The sequence below is a fragment of the Astatotilapia calliptera genome, chromosome 20, assembly GCF_900246225.1.
Source record: "Astatotilapia calliptera chromosome 20, fAstCal1.2, whole genome shotgun sequence".
NCBI classification, from domain to species: domain Eukaryota; kingdom Metazoa; phylum Chordata; class Actinopteri; order Cichliformes; family Cichlidae; genus Astatotilapia; species Astatotilapia calliptera.
This window is the reverse complement of record NC_039321.1, coordinates 8,983,648-9,010,020: the sequence shown is the minus strand read 5'-3', so window position 1 is coordinate 9,010,020 and position 26,373 is coordinate 8,983,648. Positions and strand designations below refer to the sequence as shown.

The window sequence follows — 26,373 nt, the reverse complement described above, 5'->3', positions numbered from 1 at the left end:
CAGAATCATCGCTCTCAATGTCGAATTTTCTTCATTGTGAGGGAGCATCAGGCCGCGAGGAGCTGTGGAGGATCCTCAGCTTCTCCGCAGGCAGTGTGTGTTCTCCTCTAGTATCTTTTAATAGGCTTGTGATCATCAAACTTTACCAAAACCTGTCTCTCTCACAGATTATCTCTTTCTTTGGAACTCCTCTAAATGTTGGCCAAGGTTGAAATGATTTCCCAAATTCAAAAGTTTAAAAGAGACCTAATACTCTCATTTCCAGCACCATGTTTTTTATTCTTAGACTGCACTAAGGTAGCTTTGCATAATTCACACTAAAAAGTTTCTTATTGGTTTTATCCCGTGCCATTGTGCAGCCTCTTATTAAAGCCTCTTTTTGAAACAAGGCATTTTAGCTGTCCTCCATTCAGGGCCACCCTCCCCTTAAACCAGGGGTCCCCAATCTCAGTCCACGAGGGCTGGTGTCCCTGCAGGTTTTAGATGTGTCCTTGATCCATCACAGCTGATTTAAATGGATAAATTACCTTCTCAACATGTCTTGTAGTTCTCCAGTGGCCTGGTAATGAGCTAATCATGTGATTCAGGTGTGTTGACCCAGGGTGAGATCTAAAACCTGCAGGGACACCGGTCCTCGTGGACTGAGATTAGGGACCCCTGCCTTAAGCCATCTTTATTCCAATTGGCTGCCCCAGACAAACAGAAGGTTGGGTGGAATAGCTGTGGCTGAGGTGACCATATTAAGGATAGCTGCCGCTACTCAAAAAAAAGTAAATTATTACACATTACTAGTACATACCTATGCTAAAATATTGCTATGCCTTTGCTTGCAAAGAAATAGACTTACTTATACTTACTTACCCGCATGGAGAAAATTGAGGGAAATAAAGTGGGTCACTTTAGCCAGTTGCTCTGTGGTTGCTACACATGTATAATTCATCATTTGTGGATATAAATAAGATGTTATTGTCACGAAATTAAAATGATAGGATGCTTTCATAAGGTTTTGTAGGTGTACAAAGACTTTAACTTTATTGCTAGACGGTTGCCAGGCAACATGATGGCATTTTAATATATTGTACATATTTCAGCTTTTAGGGGTATAAATTCGATATCACTGTCATGAAAGAAAAATGATGCGATGTTTTCATAAGGTTTTATGGGTGCATAAATGCTATAAACTGGTGATGTTAGCCTATTGTGTGGTGTTTGCTAGGAAACGTGATGATCTTTAATCTCTGACATGGATAAGAACCTTCAAAACCTACCTGCGTGGCAAGTTTGGTCACTCAAACTCCTGATCATGTAGGAGGAGTTTGCAAACTAACAAACACCTAGAGAGACTTAAATTTTGGGTACTGCATTACATTAATTACTTAATTACTACCTGGAGAAAGTAAGGCACTACATTACTTGTTAGATTAATTTGTCGTTACTTTGTAACATGGCCTGACGTGAATTGTCACATAATAAATAGTAACAATATAAACTTTAGGCTACAGGTTCATACACTGACACAAATCCCTGTCCTAATCACAACACACAAGAGCAGTCCAAATGTAAATAACTACAGGTAGAAATGGAGGCTACAGTCCTTCAAGCCTGTCAGCTCATCACTTTTTGGTTCCATGCTGAAGATCGTCTCTTGCTGCTGGGCTGGGGTAGGCATTCACTCAGCTTTAGCATCACTTTCAGTTCTTCAATACAGGCTTTGTGTTAGCGTGATGTCTATGCAGATGCTTGCAAAGATCAAGTGCTATGTGAGCAGAAGCTGATTATTCCTACTGTCCTGGACACAGTTGTAGCTTTATCATATTTTTGTCCTTTCATGCAATAAAACGTTATAGACCGTCCCACCATTTTCCTCCTCCATTCATATGAAGAGTAGTCAGCTAATTGCAGCAAGTACCTTCTTAATATCCATCCATTGTGCAGAGCACTGAAGAACCTTTGTAATGAAAGTAACAACATGACAAAAACATGGTGGTAACACTTTGTAAAGTGTTAGACACAGTCTCACTGAGAACTGTCTGAAACAGAGCAATTACAGCAGTTTGAAGCATGAGCTTCTGGTTCACAGGGATCACTTGCACATAGATGTTATTGTTTGAAACTTTGCCCTTGTTAAAAACAGTATATATGTGACAGAAAATAGGCAAAACACAATAACTCTGTTTTTTTCAAAGAGTTTTATTCTTAGTCGTGTAGGACTTAAATTATGTCACTTTTTCACAATTTTCCTGCCGACACACGTGATGGATCCTGAACTGTATTTTGACAAATCATGTCAAAGAAACATCAAAAGGGATTTCCTTTTTTTTTTTTTTTTTTGCCTGTCCCGTTTGGCTCTTTTGCCATCAGAATTGTTGTCTAAAGGCAAAGAAAGATGCCCAACGGATTTACTTTACCAAATTGACCATCCCAGCCTTGCCGTAATGGTCCATTTGATTCACCTTTTATTGTTTATTTTATTTTCACTTACTGAATACGGGACAGACTTGACTGGGGGAAAGAAGGGGAGAAAGAAAGAGGGAAAGAGAAACAGCTGAGAAGAGGGACAGGGGAGAAGGGCAAAAGACAAAAACCAACAGAATGGGCAGAGAAAAAAAATGCATATATCGATCACCTGGATCACCTGCTGAGAAAGAAAAAAGAAAACAAGCAGAAGAGAACAAGAGTAATAGAATAAACAACATCACAATGATATATGGGAATATGACAGTAAATACTAAATGTTAAACATTATTGTGCAGCACATAAGATCAACAGAACACAGTGTGCTTTGAGGTAGGAGCCAAAAAGGGTGTAGTTTGTGTGTGTGATCACCCGTGTGTACACCTGTGAGCATGGACGCGCTTGTTTTTTTTAAAAGGTTCCTTCATGTAATGATCTGCTAGAGGGTGTGGGGGGGCCACAGCCCCGTCCTCCAGGGCATGAAGCAGGTATGGAGGAGATCAAAACTCCAGACATCCAGAGGCCCCCAGAACACAAGAGACCAAGGAAGACCAACAGAGGGGCAGCCGCGCCACTGTCCCAGAAAGAGCTGAGGAGAGTCCCAGACGAGGGCTCACTCAGCAGCCGCGGAGCAGAAGCCAGGGGGAGTTGCAGTGACGCACCCGTGAGCTCCGCCGGCAGCCAGCCGTGCCTGAGTGACCGAGCCCCAGGCCGAGAGGCCGGGGGCACCCCACCTCTGAAGTGGCCCGAGCGAGCCCCAGGCTCCAGGCCCCGATAAGCGGCCGCCAAGGAGTGAGCCGGTGTGTACCTGGACGCCCATCCCCGGACACAAAGAACCACCAACGCACCAATGTCTGAGGGAGTCCGCCACTGGCAGGGGAAGTGGTGGTAGGGGGAGATAGGCCTCCAAACCTTGGAGGGCCTGAGATCAAAAAGGATTTCCTCTAATTGTTGTGACAATTACTTACCATCTCTGCCACATGCAGAGTGCATTATCGGTCACAGCTTCTTAATCTGCCAATCATGAATACCAGAAATGGGGATCTCCTGTACAGAGTTGAAAAGAAGCAAAGGCCATCAACATACAGAGCTACAATACAGAATCAGGCTTTGGAGCACAAAGCCAGACAGAGTTATTCATGACACGAGCCAGGATAGAAAGTAGGCCACCCCAAACAACAAGAGACATCCAGGTAGTTGAGGGGAGACTGCAAATCCCCTGGATTCATTATTGAAGGCATTCTCTAACGGGGCAGAGAGCATCCTAATTGTCACTTACTGAATCAAGTTCTTATCACTGTGTGCATTTATAGTACTCATCCATACACAATTAAATTGCCTTTGCAGTAAGTATATCCCTGGTGGGTATAATTATGAGAATTACGCTCAACAGCTTTTTGTCTAAATAGTAGAAACATCGTCTGTTGTGACTGAATGTTGGCATTTGGCTTGTCAGTGAGATGTAAAATTCAAAAGCAACCGTTTGATTCCTGATGAGCGCGTTAATAAATCATTACGGTGGTTATAAATAGTAAGTTGCCAAGCAGTTGTGAAAATGCCTTCATGTATTTATTTATGTTAAAGCAACAGAAGCTAATTATGACTGTTCTGCGACAAGCAAAGCATTTGATTGGCGGGTACGAATTTGGGTCAAGCTCACAGAGATGCACAATGGAAAAACCCTGTCTCTGCGGTTAGAGATGGTTAGAAAAAGGATTTGTTTTGGTGTGCTTATGTGCCTGTGTGTGTGTGTGTGTGTGTGTGTGTGTGTGTGCGTGCATGTGTATTAGAAAGCATGAAAGCCCACATACCTACACATGCTTTGTGTGTGCGTATGAGCGCACAAAGTGCCTATTACAGCTTATTGTGAGCTTGCTCCCGAATCAGCTCTCCTGCATGGTCAATAAATCAGTTGTGATAGGGTCAGCATTGCAGACTCTTTGGTATCAGAATCTCATTAAAAGCTTATTCCAGGCATCTTTAGTTGCTTGCACCAAACTCTGTAGTGTTGCTATGGATACCAGACAGGTTACCATCTACCAAACATGGAAGCGCAGCAGCACAGGCTGAAGATTCTCTGGCGATTATGTTTGATGCCACGTGTGCTGCCCCACAACGCTTTAACTCGTGGCCCCAAAAAAATCTAGTCATGAGCCCTGCAAATTTGCAGCTGAAACGACATTCCCCCAGCCCAGAGTGACAGAGAACAGAGTGCGCTGAGAGTACTGTGATATTCATACAGTTATTAATGCATGGTGTACCAGCCAGATCGCTGCTTCTGATGCTGCTTCACAGAAAAACTGGAGGGTATGGAGGCAATTGAGTGCATTGGTGTGTTGATGATATCAGGCATCTGAATGATTTTTGGAGATTAGAAGACAAAGGCATGACTAGCATGGAAATGAGTGAAAGAAATTACCGTTTCCGAATATTTACCAAGAAAGATTGTATGCAAATGGTGACATTTCCTCCTCTCACTGATTCACTGAGCATTTTGCTTCTCCACAGACACGCTGTGGTGGATAATGTGTTTACAATGGTACCCTCTCCTAGTGCACATTACCAGTGACTGACTGAATGGCAGTATGTAAGTGACATCTGATACTTTCAAGTGCAGTAGATTAGAGAGGAGGCTATGGTGATCGGCTCTTCAAACAATAATGTCCCCTCTTGAAGTGATTATTTCTCCTCCAAGACCCTTAAATGAAACAAAGAGCTCTTAAATGTCCTCTGATTTACCGACTTCACCACCTCTTAGAAAAATCACTAGATTCTAATGAAGTCAGTGTTTAAAATTTGCAATCCCTACATGATCTGGGTTATGCAAGCTCACAATTACAGGCTGACAGTGTGAAAGGTGTTATGCAACGACTGAAAGGGAATGTCATGTTGGATGCATTTGAGAGAATGTACCTGTGTTCATGTCACGGGAGTCCAATGAATGATCCTAGCACTTACCGCACTGACAGCCTTTCTCGGGCTGCATTCTGCTGTGTGCAGAGCTGCAGAAAGATAAATGTAGACTTTCTGTATGCTGAAAATGTAGTGTTCTTAGTGCATACATGTTCTTTTATTGTACTCTCAGAGGAATATACATTAAAGTGGGCCTGGTAATAGAATTTGCTAGTGGGAGAAGTAGGGCTCGGATTGCTTGAGCGGTGAAATAAAACAGCTCGTATAAAAGGAAAAGAAAGGTGGCTTCAATATGTCATGGACAGCTTGTCATCTGACAGTGTGGTCCATCAATCTAGAGTGAAAAAAGTCAACAGGCTGGCAGGAAGGAGGGCAAGTAAGGATATTTGTTGGTGATTCTTCTGCTGTTGTCATTAATACACTTGAACCATCTTTGACTTGAGTGAGTAGCTGCAGGTCAAGCTTTAATAAATGCTTCTAGATCATGTACTAAACGCATGAGTGCTCTTTTGCTCATAGCAACACATAGCAAATGCCGGGATCACCTACTTATCTCTTAATAATAGTAGGTTATCAAACCAAGAATTGTATAATTGAATAATCCATTAAATTATGTGGGAATTCAGTATTAAAAATATGTTCCTATAAAACTATAAAAGTTTTTAATGACTAACATCATGGCTCCTTCTGCAGAAAGGTTAACCACATTGCAAGACTCAGAAAATGGCAACAAACAATGTAATGTATCTTCTGGATGCTGAGATTTTGTTATTGGGCAGTGGCTATTATTAGGTTTTGCCTCATCACTTCGCTCAGCAGTGTGACTGCTCTTTAATTGGCAACAGACGTTTAGCCATCATCGCTGTCTTGTTTCTAATTTTTCTTTATAAGTGTTTAAATGCTACTCCTAACATATTTATCTGCCTCATAGAGCAGCCAAATCAAAGCTGATACCACACACAAAGGAGCTACCCATTTTGATTATGTCTGCTGCTATTCTAGTCTTTATTAAAATCACTCTTCACCTGTCTCTGCTTACTTACAGCTGTACATTCAGACAACCACCCTGACCATCTCTATGAACCTCAGTGCCTCAGTAGCACTGGGCATGCTCTACATGCCCAAGGTGTACATCATTATCTTCCACCCTGAGATGAACGTCCAGAAGAGGAAGCGCAGCTTCAAGGCTGTAGTCACAGCTGCCACAATGTCATCACGTCTGTCCCAGAAGCCCAACGAGAGGCCCAATGGAGAGGCAAAGACTGAGCTGTGTGAGAACCCCGCTGCTGACCCCATGAGTAAGTAATCTGGTGTGGCGTTTTTAGCCAACATGCAATAAAACAGAGAAGCTTGCACAGTTTTTAACATTTGTAAGCAGGATGCAGACTATTAATAAACAGTTTACTGCACTCTATAATCATGAATACGTACACAAACCTTTTTTAAGTGTTAATGTCCAGGACTTACTCTGTGGACATCCTGCAAAACTCAGACTCTCTGAGATTAAAATTTTTAATTCATGACTAAAGTCATGTGATATTCTCTGAGGCTAAACTTGTAAAACTTTAAAACATTACATGAGAAAAAATATATATAAATAAAAAAACAGCCCTCACTTTCACTAGGTTGAACCAACTGCATCACACCTCAGAGGCCAGCACAGAGGGAATGCCCAAAGTGCAGAGTAGTAAGAGACACGCAGCAGTAACTCTTTCACAAAAACGTGTGTGGTGTTCTCCTGGCAGTGTCTCTTCAAAGCATAAATGCTTCCAATCATGTAGCAATTCTGTCCTGACCTAAGTATTTCCTGATTGCAGAGTATAATTTGATAAGGTCTACCACTGCAGGCACAATGCATGGCAACCAGTAATTGGAATTTCTTTTTTCTTGCTCATATATGACTTTAATCTGGAAAAAAATAAGATTTTACCTTTGAATATAAAACCCTTGCCTAAGCTCTGTTTTGTACTTTTGTAAGCTACAATAATGCTAATATTGTTTTTCTATACAGGCTGAATGTGGACGTAGAGTATTACCAAAGGACTGCTAGAAATACACATTTGAATTTTTATTTTCACAGTTTTAAAGACCAATACATTGTAAAAAGAAATGCTTGTACTTTAGTACAACACTTTAGTTAGACATAAGCTTAACCTATGAACGGTCCACAATCTACAAACACATTTGTGTCCACAGTGAGCCTTTAATATTAAAAAATAGTCCCTTTATAGCCATGAGAAATGATACAGACCATAAAGATGACCCAGGAGCTGAGATCTACATCTGTATAATAGATGTAAATTTTCCCAAGACACATAAATGAGATCTTTTTAGTCTTTTTTAGATCTTTTTTCCTTTCTTGTACTAGAAAGCCCATTCCACTGGTTTAATAGGATGGTGACTTGGTTAAAATGATGTATAATGTCCCTTAAAAAGGACCCAGTTATCTTGTATCCTGATTAATAGTTCGACCTTTAGGCCAGCTGCATGGCAGGGAACATGAGAGATGGGGGCACTTGCTCTCTGAAGAGATTTCAAGCAGCAGGGCTTTGTCGACGGGCATGGAAGGAGATTATCTGTCCCTGTTGCTGTGTGTTACTCATACCACCCTTCATCTAAAACAGTAAGCGTGATCCTGTTAGCAGAGAGAAAGCTGGGTATTAGTACGTGAGTGGGGAGGCCTACATATTTCCGTAGTTAGGTGATATGGTGTTTGTTGTGGGTGAGAAACATCAACATGAGAAAGAGTTTTTTAAGCCCTTTAAAGAAGAAAGACTGCAAAGGCAGAATTCTAGGCCAGCGTTGCCATGGAAGCTTTATGCTCATCTCTAGTTGTCAGGACAAAGACAGTGAAGATTGACAGCTCATGCAAATCACACATCACAGCTTCCAAAGACCTCTTCTCCCACAACACTTCTAATCACACAGAGTGATCATGGCACCCACAGGTGCACCAGCCCCACAACCCCTCTCTGGATTATGCCTCTGAGATCACAGATTTTCCTGGGAATTTCTCCAAACAGCCAACAGTTGTCACACTCATCTGTCATGAGCAGAATGAGTGTGTGGGTCTGTGACTGAGTGTGCTTCTCAATGTGTGTATCATTGTGTGAGTCGAAAGTGTGAGTTATGCGCATAAGTCAGAGTGCTGATGCAAGCGTATCAGGGGATGGGGAGCACATCTTTGCCTGTCACACATGTGGCTCTTTGAGTAAATAGGGGTGAAACCTTGGCATCTGTTGTAGCAGCACATCAAAAGTCCCCAAGCAGGGCATGCGGTCTCTGTAAGACCCTCCCAAAAGTGCCCCCTATCTTCTGCTCGGTGTGTCTCTCACCTTCTGTCTCTCCAACATGAATATCTTCTCGCCTTTTCTCCCCTCGCTGCATGCACTCTCCTCCTCTTGCCCTTCTTTTTTTAGCAACATTGGAACTGACATTTATTAATGGCGAATTTATGTGCATGACCGCCCTGAAACCTGAACTGCGCCTCGAACATCCCGGGAGAATGTCCGTCAATTCCTGTAACCATCGGAGTGCCAAATTCCTTCTTTTCAGGGGCCCCCTTATGGAATGACTCAAACTGATTTATAGGATTAAGAGCATTAGCAGTTCTGCAGATTTACATTGATATTGATACGGTGTAATATCATCATGATTACACCTCTCGGAGAAGAGGCTTCGCCCTGAGATGTCGCATTGATTCACTGTCCCGTTACATTTTTCCCAACAGGCATGTGCGCGACTGCCTTAATGCTTCTCTGACTGATTTCATTTAATTAACAATGAAATCTGTAGTCGGAAAACACAACTTAACAAATGGAAGAACCAAAAGGAAGAAGAGTTATGGGAGGCTTTAATATTAAAAATTAGGATGATAGAGAGGATTTGTCTGAGCCAATTTCTATTACAACTAACTAGAATCACAGACGTTAGAAGATTCATGCTCTGGATTTTTTTTTAAATACTTCTTTATATGGAAATAAAATGTATATTAGTTAATCAATTTAGCTCTCTTTTCCATTAAGCCAACTTTCTTCTGATTGGCTGCCGCTCACAAACAGAAAGTTTGAATAGCAGGCGAATGTGACTTTTATCATATCTCATAGAAGACGTTATTATTTGAAACTCTGGCTATATCTAATATGAGAATTCAGCATTTTAACTGTATATATGTGACAGCAATTAAGGAAAAGCATAATACTTTAGGTCCCCTTAAAGGAAAATGAGCTTTGAGGATATGGCAGCCACAGATGGATGACTTGCTCACATAACTAATGTTACTGTCACACTACAATGCAACCAAAATTACTGCAGTGAACTTGCGATCTTGTTTTCTTTAAACTGGTTGCTTCAAGGATGGGAACCAGGTCTGCAACCGTTTGGAGTCAGCTGTAGTCTTCAAAACAACTTTGGTGCATCAAGATAAAACACAATCGATCAGCTTTCAGTTTGCAAATGAATGTGGTCAGGTTGGTAATTACATGCAATCTGTTTTATGGAAAAAACTGTGATAAATCATTCAATTCTGTTGCCATCTGTATAGACAGAAATTCACATTAACTACTTACTTCAGGTCCAGACATAACTGCAAGATGATACAGGTGCTATGGGGATATAGCTAGAATACAACCAATTGCAGAGGGACACATCGCATGCAAGTTGTACAGACTAGCTCAGATTGTTTGTGCTAGCTAGATGTGATGGTCTAATAAGTCTACGTTTATAAATTAGACGGCAGTAGTTTGCAACACTTCATCAGTCCGTCTGAGAGTGACAGGAATCAGTCCGAGGCAGGTTGACAGGTTGCTTTCACCCCGAGGCGGCCTGTGCAGTCGAAAACGGTCACAAAGAGGCTGACGCCGTTGCACGCTTAATCTTTGGGGTACCAGCTGCACCGGGCAACCACCAGTTTTTCCTAGTCACATGGAGGTCGCTGTCCTATTTTTACTCTAGTGTGACTGAACCAAAAACAATGTCATCAAGAAGTGGAAAGGCAGCTTGGATTTGAAAGCTCCAGGGTCAGTTGCTTGTACACAGCAGAAACCAAAATACAAGCCTTTAAAAGAGTTACATAATTTTTCTTCATCTATAAATTTGCATACATTTGTACTGATCTGATTTTAATTCAGCTTTTTGGTTTAGTTTTTAGCTTACTGCAGTTGCTGTGTGTGTGTGTGTGTGGGGGGGGGGGGGGGGGGGGATACGGGTTGGTGGAAGTAAAACTTTTTTTAATCAGATTTGAACAGTTATTCTACACATGCAGTTTTTTTTTCTGTCCCAGTGACCAGTGAAATTAAAGTTAATTTACATAATCCTTCAAATGGCCCACTTAAATGAGGCGTTTCAGGAGGACTGCAGAATGGCGAGACTTGCTTCTGGAAGGGCTTTGTTAGAGTTAGGTGCCTAAACCCTGAGCTGACCGCTCCCCATAAATATGATACATAGAAATTGGGAAGTGATTAGTTATTATCCCCGGCGGAACCTTCCCAGGGATGCTGGGGTCGCGGAGGGGTTAGGCAAAAGGCGGTGATGGAGGGCAGCGGCGGTGGCACTGATGTGTAAGAGGCAGAGGGAGCGAGGGGGAATTTGCAGCTTAAATAGACTATCAAATTGGGAGGGTGTGACTGGTACTGTATGAGCTATGTGTTGGATGTTTAAAGATGTTACATGTGAATGATGCAGCGCAGCTTGAGCTGCCTCCATTTATGTTAACCCCTTAGATCAGGTCATGATTAATGCACACAATGTATGCGCTACTCTGGCGCAGATCATAAACAGAGAAGTCGGATTCTTAAAAAATGCATGCGGTTCAAAATGTTTTAGTATCAAACCTGAAAACGCACACAAAAACATCTTACTTAAAAAAAAATTTAAAAAAAAAATCCTCCTGACTATGTTTACCAGCAAGATTCTGTTGTACATTTACTAATGTTTTATTCATCATACTTCCCGGCCAAGACTACAAAATGCAGCTGTAAAGAAATGGTGCGACTTTAATTGCATAGCCCATGGGAGATGGTCGCCATAGCAACATTAAAGTAGTAGAATAGCAATGACTGTGATTAAGAAATGCACAAACAGGACAACAAGCCTGCAGATACACATATCCTCCTACTTGTCATTGCTCTACGGACTACATCCACATTACCCTAGCCCATTCTTCATAGTATGACACCCTGCTTAAATGTCACTGCAAGCCAAAGACTAACCACAACTCCACATTTTATTCCTACCATAAAACAGACAAGCCAGGATGACCTCAGTTTGCAAAAAAACTTTCACTTTGAAGGTCTGAAGCTCAAAGTGGTTCTCGATATACAGCAGGACACACAAACAGAAACTGCACACAGGCACGCAGCCACATTCTGATACGTTTCCATGGCAATCCAGACTGGGATCGCGTTGCATGCCCCAGCATTTGTTCGGTGCCCACTTGTGTGGTGTTTGTGTTTTTTATCACTAGTTAACATCTGAAAATAGAATCTAAGGCTTTGCATGGGGGCATTGTGAGTTGAAATGATACACAAGGCCTGGAATTTGTTTCTACTGATTGCACACAGCTGGCGATAAGAATGCACAGCACAGCAGGAAGGAGGATGACGATGTGTATTTACCTTTGAAAACATGCTTTCTTTTCCATTCTTCTGTTTATGTTTTAGCTGTGCTTAAAGTAAATCTTTATCTTTTTTTCTCTCTTCATATTTCACTGTGATTTCAGGTCAAGCAACAAAGAAAACATATGTGAGTTACAACAACCTCAGGATCTGATCTGCTTGGAAACGAATACTGTATGTCCTTTATCTGTGATTGAAAAGAGAGCTGTAGAGAAGCAGAGAAAGACAGACAGAGGCATCCCAGCACCACCTGCAGTACCTATGCACTCCAGGACTATGGATTGCATCCAACTTTCATCCAGACATGATGCATGAGTCCTGACAGAGACTAGCACGGCTTTAGGCCTGTGTGGCTGGGTCAAGCCTCCAGAACCAAACTGTAGGTTTTTGGGGTTTTTTAAACTTGTGTCATGGCCCCACCCCCACCCCTTCTCTTGCTGACGGAGATCAACATGCCTGCTAAACAGGGGGCCACCGTGAATAAGGACAAATGCAGAAAAAGACACTGGATCTGCTTTCAAGATATTTTCTTTTAAAATGTCATTAAAGCCATATTCTCTTGGGGTTCCCATTATTGGATTTCTGTTTGTATTGTTTCTAAGTGATTTCTTTTTCTCCTGTGCCTCTTATTTCTTGAAATTGATTTAATAACCTTAAACAGCAAGCTCTGCCACATACAGTAATTTATTTTAATTAATTCAAATCAGTTCCAGATGATTCTTATGTTAGAGTGATGGGCATTGTAAGTATATATATTTTTTTTTTTGTAAATATCTGAGAGTATTTTCATGTTTGGAGTAAAACAATAGATATCCAGTCTTTGTTCTGTTGGATTTGAATGGTTATGAAAAGCACCACAAAGTGTTCACTTTGCATGTGCCAATGTATGTTTGTTCTATTTGATGTAAACTTGAAGAAAAAAAAGGGGAAAAAAAATAAAAAATAAACATAAATTCTGAAAATGATAATAAGCTTCAGCATCCTTCTGCTGCTCGTTTTCTTTACCAGAAGTGAACTTCACTGAGGGACAGAATATGGCTTTAATCTGTTGTTGAACTGACCTTCCCTGTATCTGCAAAAGCATGTTTGTTTTATTTAGTTTCACACTGGGTATATTATGCCTAATTATGGTGTGGGAAACATTAATATCAGAGCAATCTTGCAAGTATGTTGTGATGTCTGTCAAATTATGGACGTGTAATAAAATCATTTTGTTATCTTTTATACAACGAAACCAGACGGCATATCATAGTTATTTCTGTGCGTGCGGAAATGTGTGAGTTTGCACGAGAGACTCGGAGAGACTAAAGTCCAAAAGTGGCGTACAAGTGCAATCAGGCATCGTGTTGTTTATACTGTAGGCTTGCGTAGCTGATGGAAATGTTTGGTGCTCGTACACCGAGGGGCTGTGACCTCTGCGAGAGAAAACGATGCCCACTTGCTGACTTCCTTACTCGCCCGTTTGCTCCTCTTCCCGCACCAACACCCCTCCCGAGTCTCACCGCCAATCCCCTACATGAATAATGTAACATGTCAGATCAATTTGTCCTGCTGATGACCAAGTCTTTACAAGCTAACCGCTCTTTATTCCCGTGCCTGCCTACAAGCATAATGTTACTATTTTCAATATTGATTATTGCATCAAAACATGAATAGGCCACGCATGAGAGACTTCTGCTTCTTCACCCTCTAGGCTGTTACTTGGCAAATGATATATGACCAAGAAATGCCGATTCCTCTTGTCTGTGCGTGTGTGTGTGTTTGTGCGAGAGGGGGAATGATACACACAGGTTTTCAGTTGTTTCTCTTTCCATTTGTCTGGCTTCTCGCTCCACTCCTGTGGGACCAGATGGTCTTTACTTCTCATACGCACAGTCTGTCATTTTCTGTTGCACACAGCCAAGAAAAATCCCACTTATACCCAATTAAGACTAGCCTCTCCCCCACCAAATTAATTGCCTGCGTCAGTGCCTATGTGCAAGCAATCAGTAGGGGCTGTACAGAGTTTAGATTTGCAGCTCAGCAAAAAAAAAAGAACCGAAACAATAAATAACTTAAGCAAAATCTTTTTGGATCGTGATGCAAAGAAAAGAAAAACTTTAAAATGCAGAAAATGTGTAAAAAAAAAAACAAAGCAGGTCCTGGAATCTCTTTTATAAACCTGCCTGAAATAGTATGGGATATGAACTACTCCATCACGAGGCTCTCGGGGCTCCTACGTAAGGACCCACCTGCTTAGTATGCACCTGTTCTGTAGGCAGCACATTCCAGGGAGACTCAAATGGGAGAAAGAATCATCAAAGGAAGGAAACTAATCATGGTGGACTAAGAGTAAGGCACATTCCACCAGGAGGGCTTAAATGTTTGAAACTTTTAAGGGATGCCAGTCACAGATTATAAGACATGGAGTATTTGATGCAGAACAATAGGTTTTATGGGCTTTTTAAAAATGTACACCAGCTTGAAAAGAGTTCTGGCTCTTAAGAGCTGTCTAGTTACAAAAATTGTCAAAACTGTCTTCTCTGTCTACGAATTACAAGCCTGCGCGACCCAATTTGGATGACAAGGTGATGGCGCTGCGCTGTGAAATGTGCGTTTTAGCGCGCACATCATGTGACTTGTAAAAGTCCTGGCACCGAAGGCTCAGGCTTTCTTCTATCTGAGTTTTCATGTCAGTTTGGTCCAGCTCCGCCTTTGAGGAAAGCCTTCTTTATCTTGTCAGAACTCCTGATGCGCTCTTTCACAGACAATTTACTGATGCTGGGTCTAGATTAGCTCTGTTTCATGGCTCCTGGGCTCTGGGCTCTCCTATCTCTCCATAAATGTCCAATTATCCAACTCCAGCCAGACTGAAACCTTATCTGCTTCCCATCAGTGACCAACTGAAGCCTGATATAACAGGGGGTGGATAAAGACACTCTTCACTCCACTTATTTCTTCCCCGCTGCATCTTGTACTGGAAACCTCCTTCTGATGCTTTTTGTTTACCAGCATCTTTTCCTTCCACTGCATTCCTTCTGTTCTCCAGAAACCAGGCCAGTTACCATTACCAGTACACAGTGACGTCAAGATTTCATAAGTACAGTAAGCTAGCCACTGGCTAGGCATGAGTCATAACATCCACCATCTTCTCATTGACTCTAATTATCATATGAAGAAAGATCACTTGTAAATTTTGTTGCTCCACCAGTGAAATGCTGTTCATTCATTCGCTCCTTTGTTTGTTTTTCTTGAAGTGATACATGAAAATATACAATGCCTTTCACTCCAAGTGAATAATTAGTCCGGGGTGCCATTCCTTATCTGTCGGTCCACAGAGCAACACCTTGGCCATGCTTTGGCTGCACATCGTGTGTATGCATGTGTGTGTTTGTCACAGTGTTATTGCATTTTTAATCAGCGGAAGAGACTAGGCCTCATTCTCATCACATTAGTGTCTCCTGGTATTTATTTCTCTCTCTCTCTCTCTCTCTCTCTCTCTCTCTCAGTGCCTGGGGGGGGGGGGGGGGGGGGGGGGGGTGTCGGTGGGTGGAGAGAATAGATTTGAAATTTGCTCGTTTGACAGTCGTTAGAGATATGGATTCTGACAGTACACAATTAGCTCAGTCACCTCCTTTATCTTCACTCATCTTCGGCTGAGGGATTTAGTATATGTCGCTTCTAATGTAATGATGGTTATACGTCTCTCACCGCCTCTCTCTACGTCTTCCTTTCCCATCTCTTCAATAGCCAAACTTCTAATTCTAGTTAATGATTATTCGAAAATTACATATCTGACTTCATGGATTTAATTGACTGCTGTGTTATTAGCATGGCTGAGTGAGACGAATGCTCTTCAGAATTTGCAGCTGAGTAGGTGCGCTAATCTGCCACTTTCCCCCAATTTCCCCTGTCACAAAAATGCATTCATGGAGAAAAGACGTACGCGAGCTGGCATAGATCTTATGAATATGTTGCATATTTGTTTCCCGCCTTGGCTGCGTGGAAGATGTAGCACACTCTCAGGAGCGTGTACTTGTATAGAATAAAGTAGTACATTTCTACCACTGAATCACAGCTCAGGTTCAGGACACAAACAAAAGCCAACAGCATTTAAAACAAGGCAGATCATCTGTGGCTCAAACAGGAGCTGACAGAGATAAGTGCTGGCTGAGTGTGAAATTTAACTAGAGAGCTAAGCCCTTGATTTCAGGGAGCATGGCATAAACAATGCATTTCCACATCCCACACAGATCACTGTTATTTCAAAGAAAAGTAAATGCCTAAAGAGAATCAAAATACCAAGATGGAAATGAATAGTTGGGGAAGAGTGATAGAAAATCCACATCAAACAAAAATGAAATGAAAGTGAAAACCAAAACGGTGCTCCTTTTTGTTTGGGAGTAGATTAGTAAAATCAGCTGTCTGGCTGTTATACTTTCATTTTTATACACTTTCTGCTGATCCTGTCTCGGGCACATAAATACACACGAATCCAACTTTAAAAGCTTATACCCACATGTTTTGCTTTGGGCATTGTGCAGGACGTGTACAGTGCAATGATTATAAATCAATTCAAAGTGTGACTTATACTCTTACCTCACGCACTACATCACTGAGGATCGTGTGTCTCATTTTTCAGTTGGCGGTGGAGTGCGGAGAACTCTCCATTTGATTAAACTCTACCCAAAGGCTGCATCAATTATGTATCTTCACAATGGAGTTAATGGACTGCAATAGCAGTTGAAGATGACTTGACTAAATTTCCACATGACATGACCAGAAAAATATCACTTTGGCAATCTAACCCTCCTGAACAGCTTGCCTTGAATGATAAAAGATCAGGTCTGCTTCTGGCTTATTAAATAAAATCACATTTTCTTTAGTTAATTTTTCTGTTTCTCTGGGTAAAACATTCTGTCCTCTGACAGATCTGTCTCATCGTGGGAGATCCTTATACACGCCATACACGTGTAAGCATATGTTCACGTAGCCGCTCTGCTACTCAGGAGACAGTGCATATTCCTTATTGTAACTGTGTGGGGTTATGTGTGTGCACTGCATGTCTCAGCTCAGCTTGCAATCCATTTACCTTGTGATCCAGTTTCTAGAATTCTGGTCTCGGGGGTTTTGATCCCATGAGTGGACCCTCACAGCGAACAGAAGGGGCCCGCCAAGCTCCGACCACACTGTCACTGACCCATCTGGCCATCAAGCCAGCAGGGAGTAAGACCAAAGCTGTGCACAAACATCCTGTGCTTACATGAGCCTTGCAGACTGCACAATGCCTGTAAAAGGTAGAAATGGTGTACAGCAGCAACCACACACTGAGAAACCCTCATGTTTTATTTTGATGTGCTGTGTGTTGTCCGGACCATGTATAATGACACAGGGCAGAGAGTTTCCAGCTAAATGCATACCACAAAGAGCAAGATGCAGCACGGTGCATAAACTGACAGTGATCCTGCTGCTGTGTTGTGTATAATTTAGAGCCGAAACAACATGTTGCTTCAGCTGTGATCTTTTCAAGTGAAGCGGAGGTTGGCTCGACATGACATTACAGAGCAAAGGGTTATTTAACCTGACCTCAATGCTGTTGTTTCTCCTTTACTTTGGAATGCAACGCCGCATAAATGGTTCAAGTGACCTCTCACACGACAAGTGTCTGCCGCGCGCCCTCAGCTGCCGCAGTAAGCCTCAGCTTAAAAGGCTGCGCTCACCATTAACGCCGGTGCAAGGCGAATTCTGTCATGTTTCATCCCCGAGTCGATTGTGAAAATCTCCCAACTTCTTAGCTTTGTCATGCCTCTGAAAATCCACAGCCTCGACGCAAATGGGCTCCTTCCATGACTGAAGACGAGGATTTCCATCCCCAGCTCTGGAATGGATCCAATTTATGAGATAAGGAGCAAAATGCAATTACTCTACACTTTCTAAATCTGTGACTGAATGATGGAGTCTCACAGTTGTCTCAACTTATCTCATTTTCTAATTATAAGTGTGACTCAAGAGAGAGCCGGCACGTTTTATTATCACCGGGAACTGACCGAGGATCACTTCTTTGCTGATGCACTGTTTAATACATAGCATCACATGCATCGATGATACCTTCATTGTTGAGCATGTGATGCCATGGTAACCCTTCTGGAAGGTAATGAATTGAAATAAACACAAATATCTTGTAATAGGATCTTGCTGTCTATACATGCAGAAACTGATTAATGATAATTGCACTTTTGTGTTTAGTTGGCCACAGCTTGAGGCTACCTTTTATTACTCTACAAAAGATGTGATGATCTCATGCAAAGGGCATTAATCAGTATCTTTGCCATGATGTGATGCTACTGCCATCTATTGATACTGCAGCATCTAGCTTTGCTTTCCCCCCGTGCCTTAAAAGCCTTCAGATATCTCACATCACATCTCTAAATGTAAGACCTGTGCAACCAGTACTGACAAATGACAAAATGCAGTAGTTCTGAAGAGACTTCCTGTTCAGTGCTAAGGGCAAAGAAGCTCATTGTGTCTCTGTTAAAAAGCATTTAAATTGACTTACCTAATTCTTTCACAAGATGGTGCTGGAGTCATTGCTGATGGGAGAGCAAGCTGTGGCCTGAGATGAAGAATTCATCACGATCATTTTCAGTGCCATACTTAGGTGCATATTTAGTTTTCAATTTTATTACGAATATACAATCTGTCTAACCCCAATCTTCCTCCTCATTACTTTAATGTGCCGCTAAAAGAGAAAAATTTCTAGAAAATGTGATGCAAAATACCAAAAACAATATACAAAAACCTAAAAATACCACAGTGGTATACAGCAATGCTCATTTGTGAGAGCAAAAATGAAAAACAGTCCTTTTATGTGCAGTTAACCAATTCATAGGCCTATGTGCAATTTAGTTATGGCTTAAAAACAAAAGAAAGTAAAAATATGCTTCTCTGGGTGATTGGGTCCTGGCAATATACTATGATATATGCATACAATAATACATTCTGTGTATAAAGTTGAAAATGGTGTTGAACTACCCAAATGCATGCTCTGTTAGACTTATTTGTAGCACAGATTCAACAAGGTGCTGGAAACATTGCTCAGAGGTTTGGGGGCATATTGGCACGATAGCATCGCACAGTTTCTGCAGATTTGTTGGTTGCACATCAATGAAGAAAATTTCTTGTTCTGCCACATTCCAAAGGTGCTCTATTGGATTGAGATCTGGTTGCTGTGGAGGCCATTTGAGTACAGGGAACTCATTCAAGTTCAAGAAACTGCTTTTCTGATGACTGCTTCCAGCAAGATACTGCACCATATCAGCTCAGATCATTACAGATGGGTACACTGTGGTCACTGTGGTCATAAAGGGATGAACATGGTTAGCAACGATGCTCAGTAAAGATGCTCAGTCGGTACTAAGGGGCCCATAGTGTGCCAAGAAAAAATATGGGATTAACCTTGTTAAATAAAGGTTAACGAAAAGGAAGATGTTTGGTTTGAACTTCAGAAGGTCATCTTGTCCATGTCTGCGACATGAGTTCCTACCATGTAAATAACTGATTAGAGATCTCCATTAAGAAGAAGTATGTTTTATTCATGTTTACCATAAAAGCTCCCATCTATGATGAAAAAGAAAAAGGAAAAAAAATGCTCATATGAGGAGATAATAACCAAAGTGACCTACTAGCAGTAAAAAAAGCCAGTGTTGACATGAGTTAGCAAATTAGCACTCAGGCTAGCAGGATGCCCGTGTATTTACACCACAAAACCAAAGGTAAAAAGAAGTCTCTTCTTCTGTTGTACAAAGTTTATAGTGAATTATTTTATCAAATAAACTTCCTAGTTACTCGTGTACTTACAAGTTTCTGTAAAAAATGTGTTTATTTTGCTAATGATGCTACACAATTTAAGCTAGCAGTATCATTTAAAATTTAAATGCATTTAATGTTTTATTTTTATTTCTAGCATTGATTTTGTTTTTATGTCCTTTGAATGATAAACACATTCTGGCTTTAGCAGATCTGGCTTTGGTTCAGTTTAGTTTTGCTTGGCAGCATTTTTAATATTTTAGTACCTTGAATGCTGAGGTTAAAGTCTACCTCTCCTTATAGATACTCTCCAACCGCAGCACATTCTGCATGATTTAATATGGCCATATGCAAGACATTTTTATGGATTGCTAATAATAACATTTGAAATATATAACTTGTGTTTCGCTGACAATTATCCTTCATCGTTATTATGTTTTTTATTATGGTGCTTTCTTCCTAATGGGAAACAGAGTGCCACATTTCTTGGGCTTTGGGCATCTAATGAGGCCTATTACTAAGCCGTCCATATCACATGGTGCTGCCCACCATCATACCCTCTCTGCTACTTCCAGTGCTTAGTAGCAGATCGCCTTACCGCCCCCTCAACACTAAGGTACATACAATGACTGATTAGTTTTTCCTTTTTAATCAAGAGAAAAGTTTGTGTCAATAATACAGGGCAATGGAAATAATTACCCTCCTGAGCATAATAACAGCCTGGCTTGGCATGGCTACCGGTGTAATTAGAAATTGTTATGACGGTAGGAATTATAAACACACTTACAAAACAGTATTTCTGATTAGCGGATACAGCTTGAGTTGCATAAACATCTAATGTGGGTACGTCGATACCTGTGAAAGAATTTCAATAACTAAACGCATAAAGTCAAGTATTTGTATTGATCTCTATCTACAGCTGCAGGCTCTCTCATTTTAGAAATGAAAAGTTCAGAAATAAATGAGATTAGTGGCTTTGTGTGAAGAGCTGCAAAGCAACCGCAACAGCAGGTTTTCGAGTAAAGTGCATCAGACACATCAACAACTGAAAGGTCAGTTCAGTTTTCACGAGCTTATACATTTTTCATCACATACATTAACTTTCATTCCAGGTACATTATTAATGAGTGCAGTGGGGGAGGCTGATGAAGTGAGAGATTGGCAGGGTATAAAATAGCCTCAACTCCACATTCTGATGTACCCTACTATTACATCTATTTATTGATCAGCTCAGCTCCATTTCTAGAATCAAATCACTCAGCTGTAGCAATTAGGTAAGTCTTCACCTGGAGTATAAATAGAAAGCAAACGTGCTATCCCTTTGTTTCAAGTCCTTCACCATGTTTAGCAAATTTGTTCATTTTACCAAACAAGGTCCAGCTTGAGTTCTTTCTTTTTAAGAAAAAGAAAAGATACAAACAACTGTTCTTGTCCTCTGTGCCTTTCCTCGACTCCAGAGCTGCTGATATTAGAAACTGTGACTCTTACTGCTCAGCAACACAGTGGTGTGTTATCATAACGGCATATCTAGACGCGACATATCTTTGGTCGTGTTGAACAAAGCAAGCCAGAGGCGATCCTGCAGGTGTTAATGGTTTGGTAAACAGTTTTTAAAATTCCCATCATTAGAAAGTCATTAAAAATATCCGAGCAATCTTTAAGACATAATGCCAAAATGAATAATAGGGGAAAATTCACCCAAGTGAATTGATTTTCTTAATACATTCAGATAAAACTAAATACTACAAAGTGAAGAAGATTAGTGTCACTGAATATATATATATATTTTGGGGTCATGACTTTCTTCTCAAAACTATTAGAAAAAAAAGTCAGATAAATTAAAGTGTACTGAAGACCTTCTGGTGACACTTAACGGCCTAAAACCTCTTTTTTTTGGTCAATCTAATGATCCATACGGTGTACAAATGCTCTTAAGTTAATAAAAATCTGGCTAATATTACTGCAAGAGGAGGTGCCATGTCTTCATATTTAAACAAGACACCCCCGACATTAAAAATCACCTGCCTAATACTGTGTAGGTCTCCCCTCATCCACGAAAACGTCGGGCTTGCTGAGGTGCATGCTGTAGGAGCTTGTTTCGATTAGAATCTGGGGATTTTGGACTTCTTGGGCTCTCTGTCATGATCCTTCAGCAGTTTTCGATTTAGCGCTGTGAGGTGCAGTGTCTGGCCATCAGGCAGTGGTTTTGCCTTGAAGGAGAGCTCTTGGCAAGCAACAGTATTTAGGTGGGTGGTAGGTAAGTAGCGTCCACTGTGCTAGCACTGGCAGTCCCAGGCTTCTACCTTTCTACCTTTAAAACCCGCCACCAGCCAAATGGCTGGTAGGCTTTTAGCTAAGCTTTAGCTTCAGGCAAGTGGAAGCTAAATTGGCTAGTCATTCATATGTAAATTGGGTTGTTACCTGGGAATTCTGGAGGGAGGGGAGTGGGGGTGTGTGGATGAGGGGGTGGGGGAGCTGCTAAAAGCGGTGAGCTTCCTTTTGTTTCATCTTGATGCATTCTCAATCATCCAGGGAAACAAATCTCCAAAAGTCACCAACTTGGAGTGTTTCAGTTTGCCATCTTAGGGAGAAATCAACACACATGGGTGTATGTCCTTTGTTGCTGAGATTTATTGATAAAAACAGTACAAAAAATCAACCATTTGTACACATTTTTACAAATAATTATAAAAAGTGAGTGAGTACATTTCAACATTTTCAGCAATCACTCACAATCCTGGCACTGCCATGGTATCTGTAGTCTGCATTTACCACATGTGTATCTGTTGCAGTGAACACATCGCACAGTGGCATGATTGTTCTTGCAATTGTGTTTGACCTGACACATGGCTCTTTTTCCAGGGCTCGGTGTGGAGGGTTGTGTCAAAGGCAACTGTTCTTTTCTTGCCTTCTTCGCAGCTACATGAGAGTGAGCTAACTCCCTTGCAAGCTCCACCAGGAAGTCCACCCGTCTTTCCTTCGTCCCGGAGCATGCTTGATACAGCACATGTGCATTCAGTGCTGCCATGTCAATCATGTTATAAAACACGGCAACTGGCCAGCGCCGTGTTCCTCTGCGGACAGTGTACTCCCGAACCATCTGGTCCATCTGGACCATCTGGGTTTTGTGCCTCGCCCCGCGCTGAAACACAAAAACGTGCTCCCCAGGATGGAAGCTGGCTCCAGCAGGTTTGTGAGGACCTCAGAGCTCAGCTTCAGGGCCTGCAGGGGGATGTCTGATCACAGCTACAGCTGCAGTTATTATATGATATAGCTGTTTACAACTAACATTTAAACTCTCCATTCCTTCAACCTCTGCTGCCACGCTGACGGCGTATGCGGCCAAACGGAAGAAGACAGTCTATATTCTTAGCAGCATGCACGGCGTGGTTCAGACTGATAACACTACCAAAAGGAAGCCAAACACTGTCACCCTTTACAACAAAACAAAGTGTGGCGTGGATGTGATGGACCAGATGGTTCGGGAGTACACTGTCCGCAGAGGAACACGGCGCTGGCCAGTTGCCGTGTTTTATAACATGATTGACATGGCAGCACTGAATGCACATGTGCTGTATCAAGCATGCTCCGGGACGAAGGAAAGACGGGTGGACTTCCTGGTGGAGCTTGCAAGGGAGTTAGCTCACTCTCATGTAGCTGCGAAGAAGGCAAGAAAAGAACAGTTGCCTTTGACACAACCCTCCACACCGAGCCCTGGAAAAAGAGCCATGTGTCAGGTCAAACACAATTGCAAGAACAATCATGCCACTGTGCGATGTGTTCACTGCAACAGATACACATGTGGTAAATGCAGACTACAGATACCATGGCAGTGCCAGGATTGTGAGTGATTGCTGAAAATGTTGAAATGTACTCACTCACTTTTTATAATTATTTGTAAAAATGTGTACAAATGGTTGATTTTTTGTACTGTTTTTATCAATAAATCTCAGCAACAAAGGACATACACCCATGTGTGTTGATTTCTCCCTAAGATGGCAAACTGAAACACTCCAAGTTGGTGACTTTTGGAGATTTGTTTCCCTGGATGATTGAGAATGCATCAAGATGAAACAAAAGGAAGCTCACCGCTTTTAGCAGCTCCCCCCCCCCCTCATCCACACACCCCCACTCCCCTCCCTCCAGAATTCCCAGGTAACAACCCAATTTACATATGAATGACTAGCCAATTTAGCTTCCACTTGCCTGAAGCTAAAGCTTAGCTAAAAGCCTACCAGCCATTTGGCTGCTCTCCGGGTTTTAAAGGTAGAAAAGCCAAATGGCTGGGCTCTGGGCCTTCCTAGTGCTAGTGCCAGAAGCCAAGTTTCTAACAAAACATTTCATTGAAATAAGTTAATCAGTGTTACACACTTCACCTGTCAGGGCTGTGGTTAATCTGTGCAGTGTTCAATCACACAGTTAGTGCTTGGAGGAAACAGAGCTTTTAAGTGCTGGCCACTAATATCTCCTGTAAATGAATCAGTCGCCCACAGTTAGATGGTTGTTGGCTAACTGATAAATGATTATTCCCTTCAATTTGTAACATAATTCACCTCATAATGATCAATTATGTGTAATAGAGACTGGTGAGACTGAGCAAATGAGAGCATAATTACAGAACTGCCAAAGAAATTTATAATGTAATTTTTGAAATTCATGGACATTTTCTGCATAAACCTTCACCTGCTACAGATACATGACTTACGTATAACAAGTTATGGGAATAAGTCCTTTCTAAAAAAAATAAAAGCGGTCTTTCTTTCTATGTAATGCTATCTAAAGAAATAGCAGAATATAAAGTACATCAAATAGGTCCTGAAGTGTACACCACTGCCATGATGTTTCACAGCAATTCACAGTTTAATGATTTTTCTCGGACTACGCAAAAACCAATCAAAATGTCATGTATTGTAATTTGAAAATATACGTTTTCCAAAGCAGCATGGGTCGGCAGCATGTCAACTGTTTTTGACCTTTTTTGAATAAGCCATTGTAACAACAACTCTATACTAAAAGAATTTGAAAGCAGATATTAGTCATTGTTATTGATATTTCTCCAAGAGACGTAGGAGCATGGAGCCTAAAAAAAGGAAAACTGCCCACCGAAATGCCACAGAAAGGGAGCCCTTTTCTTAAAATATCACACCGTCTCGCAGGGGCTGCTTGCTGTGTGCTTGGTTTATTACAACAAAGAGAGCATAGCTCATGCTGCAAACCCAGCCAACTACAGGAGCCAAATGTAGCATGCTTGTGTAAACGCTGTCAAGAATGTGGCAACATTTTAAGACTGTACCATTATCTACTCCGCTGACTCAAATTCAAGCTCGACTTTGCACAGATGCCCGATTTGCAGAAAAGTTGTCACTGATTACGTGCAAATCAATGACAGTTTGAACAGTTTGAATATACCTGTTCAACTGCTCATTAGCATAACTGATCAACTGATCATGACAGCAACTCAATGCATTCAGTCATGTAGACATATTCAGAACAACCTGAACACTTTTTCAGCTGTTGTTGAAAGACAGAATAATACCCTAATACACACACATACAGAAATTGCTGATCTACTATGATTTTCCTGCACAAACACCTCTGGGGTTTACAGAAAATGCCTTGTTGATGCCAGAGGTCAGGGGAGAATGCCCAGACTGTGTTGAGCTGACAGCAAGGCAAACCATTTGTTGCAAGGTACGCAGAAGAGTATCTCTGAACACAGGAGATGGGCTAAACACTGGGCGCCACTCCTGTCAGCTAAGAACAGGAAACTGAAGGAACATTTTAAAGTAAGCTGGACAATAAAAGATTGGAAAAATGTCGCCTGGTCTAATGAGTCCCAATTTATGCCGAGACATTTGGATGGTGGGTCAGAATTTGGCATAAACAACATAAAAGCATGGAACCATCACACCTTGTATGAACGATTCAGGCTGCAGTTGGTGTAATGATGTGAGGGTTTTCGTCGCATACTGTGGGCCCCTTAGCACCAATTGAGCATCGTTTAAATGCCTACCTGAGTATTGTTGCTGAGCATCTCCATCCCTTTATGGCCACAGTGTACCCATCTTTTGATTGCTGCTTCTAGCAGCATAACACACTATGTCACAAAGCTCAATCATCATCAGACAGTGAGTTCTCTGTACTCAAAAGGTCTCCAGAGCCACCAGATCGCAATCCAATAGTGTAGCTTTGGAATGCGGTGGAAAGGGAAATTTAACATCATGGATGTGCAGCTGACAAAACTGCAGTAACTGTTTTATGCCATTATGTCAATAATAAAATAATGCTGAATACCTAGTAGAGAGGTGTAATAATAAAGTACATATAAACAATTGATCTACTAATCGGAAGGTTGGTGCATTCTAAATATCCTTGGTCAAGATCCTAATCCAGAGTTGCTCTCTGATGAATCCATCGGAGTATGAATATTCGACAGAAAGCACTTAAGCATGGAAAGAAAAAAAGTGCTTGTATGAATAGGGGTGAATGAGGCATATTGTATCATGCTCTCAGAGTACTCAGATATAGAAAGCACTATATAAGAACTAGTCTTTAGTTTCTGTCACGAGTTGTGTTTATCTCCCCTGTAATACACACAGACACATCA

General features: G+C 41.5%; 1 protein-coding gene across 2 annotated transcripts in view; it reads left to right on the top strand.

The window, feature by feature from the left end:
- The window catches only part of LOC113013016 (metabotropic glutamate receptor 7-like), a 73,814-nt gene extending 61,610 nt beyond the window's left edge, over nucleotides 1-12,204 (top strand). For both annotated transcript variants that reach the window (XM_026153540.1, XM_026153539.1), the window contains 2 exons: nucleotides 6,413-6,665; nucleotides 12,086-12,204. In XM_026153540.1, coding sequence (XP_026009325.1) covers nucleotides 6,413-6,665; nucleotides 12,086-12,135 — 303 coding nt within the window. In that variant the 3' untranslated portion in view covers nucleotides 12,136-12,204. The remainder of the gene's footprint in view (nucleotides 1-6,412; nucleotides 6,666-12,085) is intronic.
- Nucleotides 12,205-26,373: the final 14,169 nt, after the last annotated feature.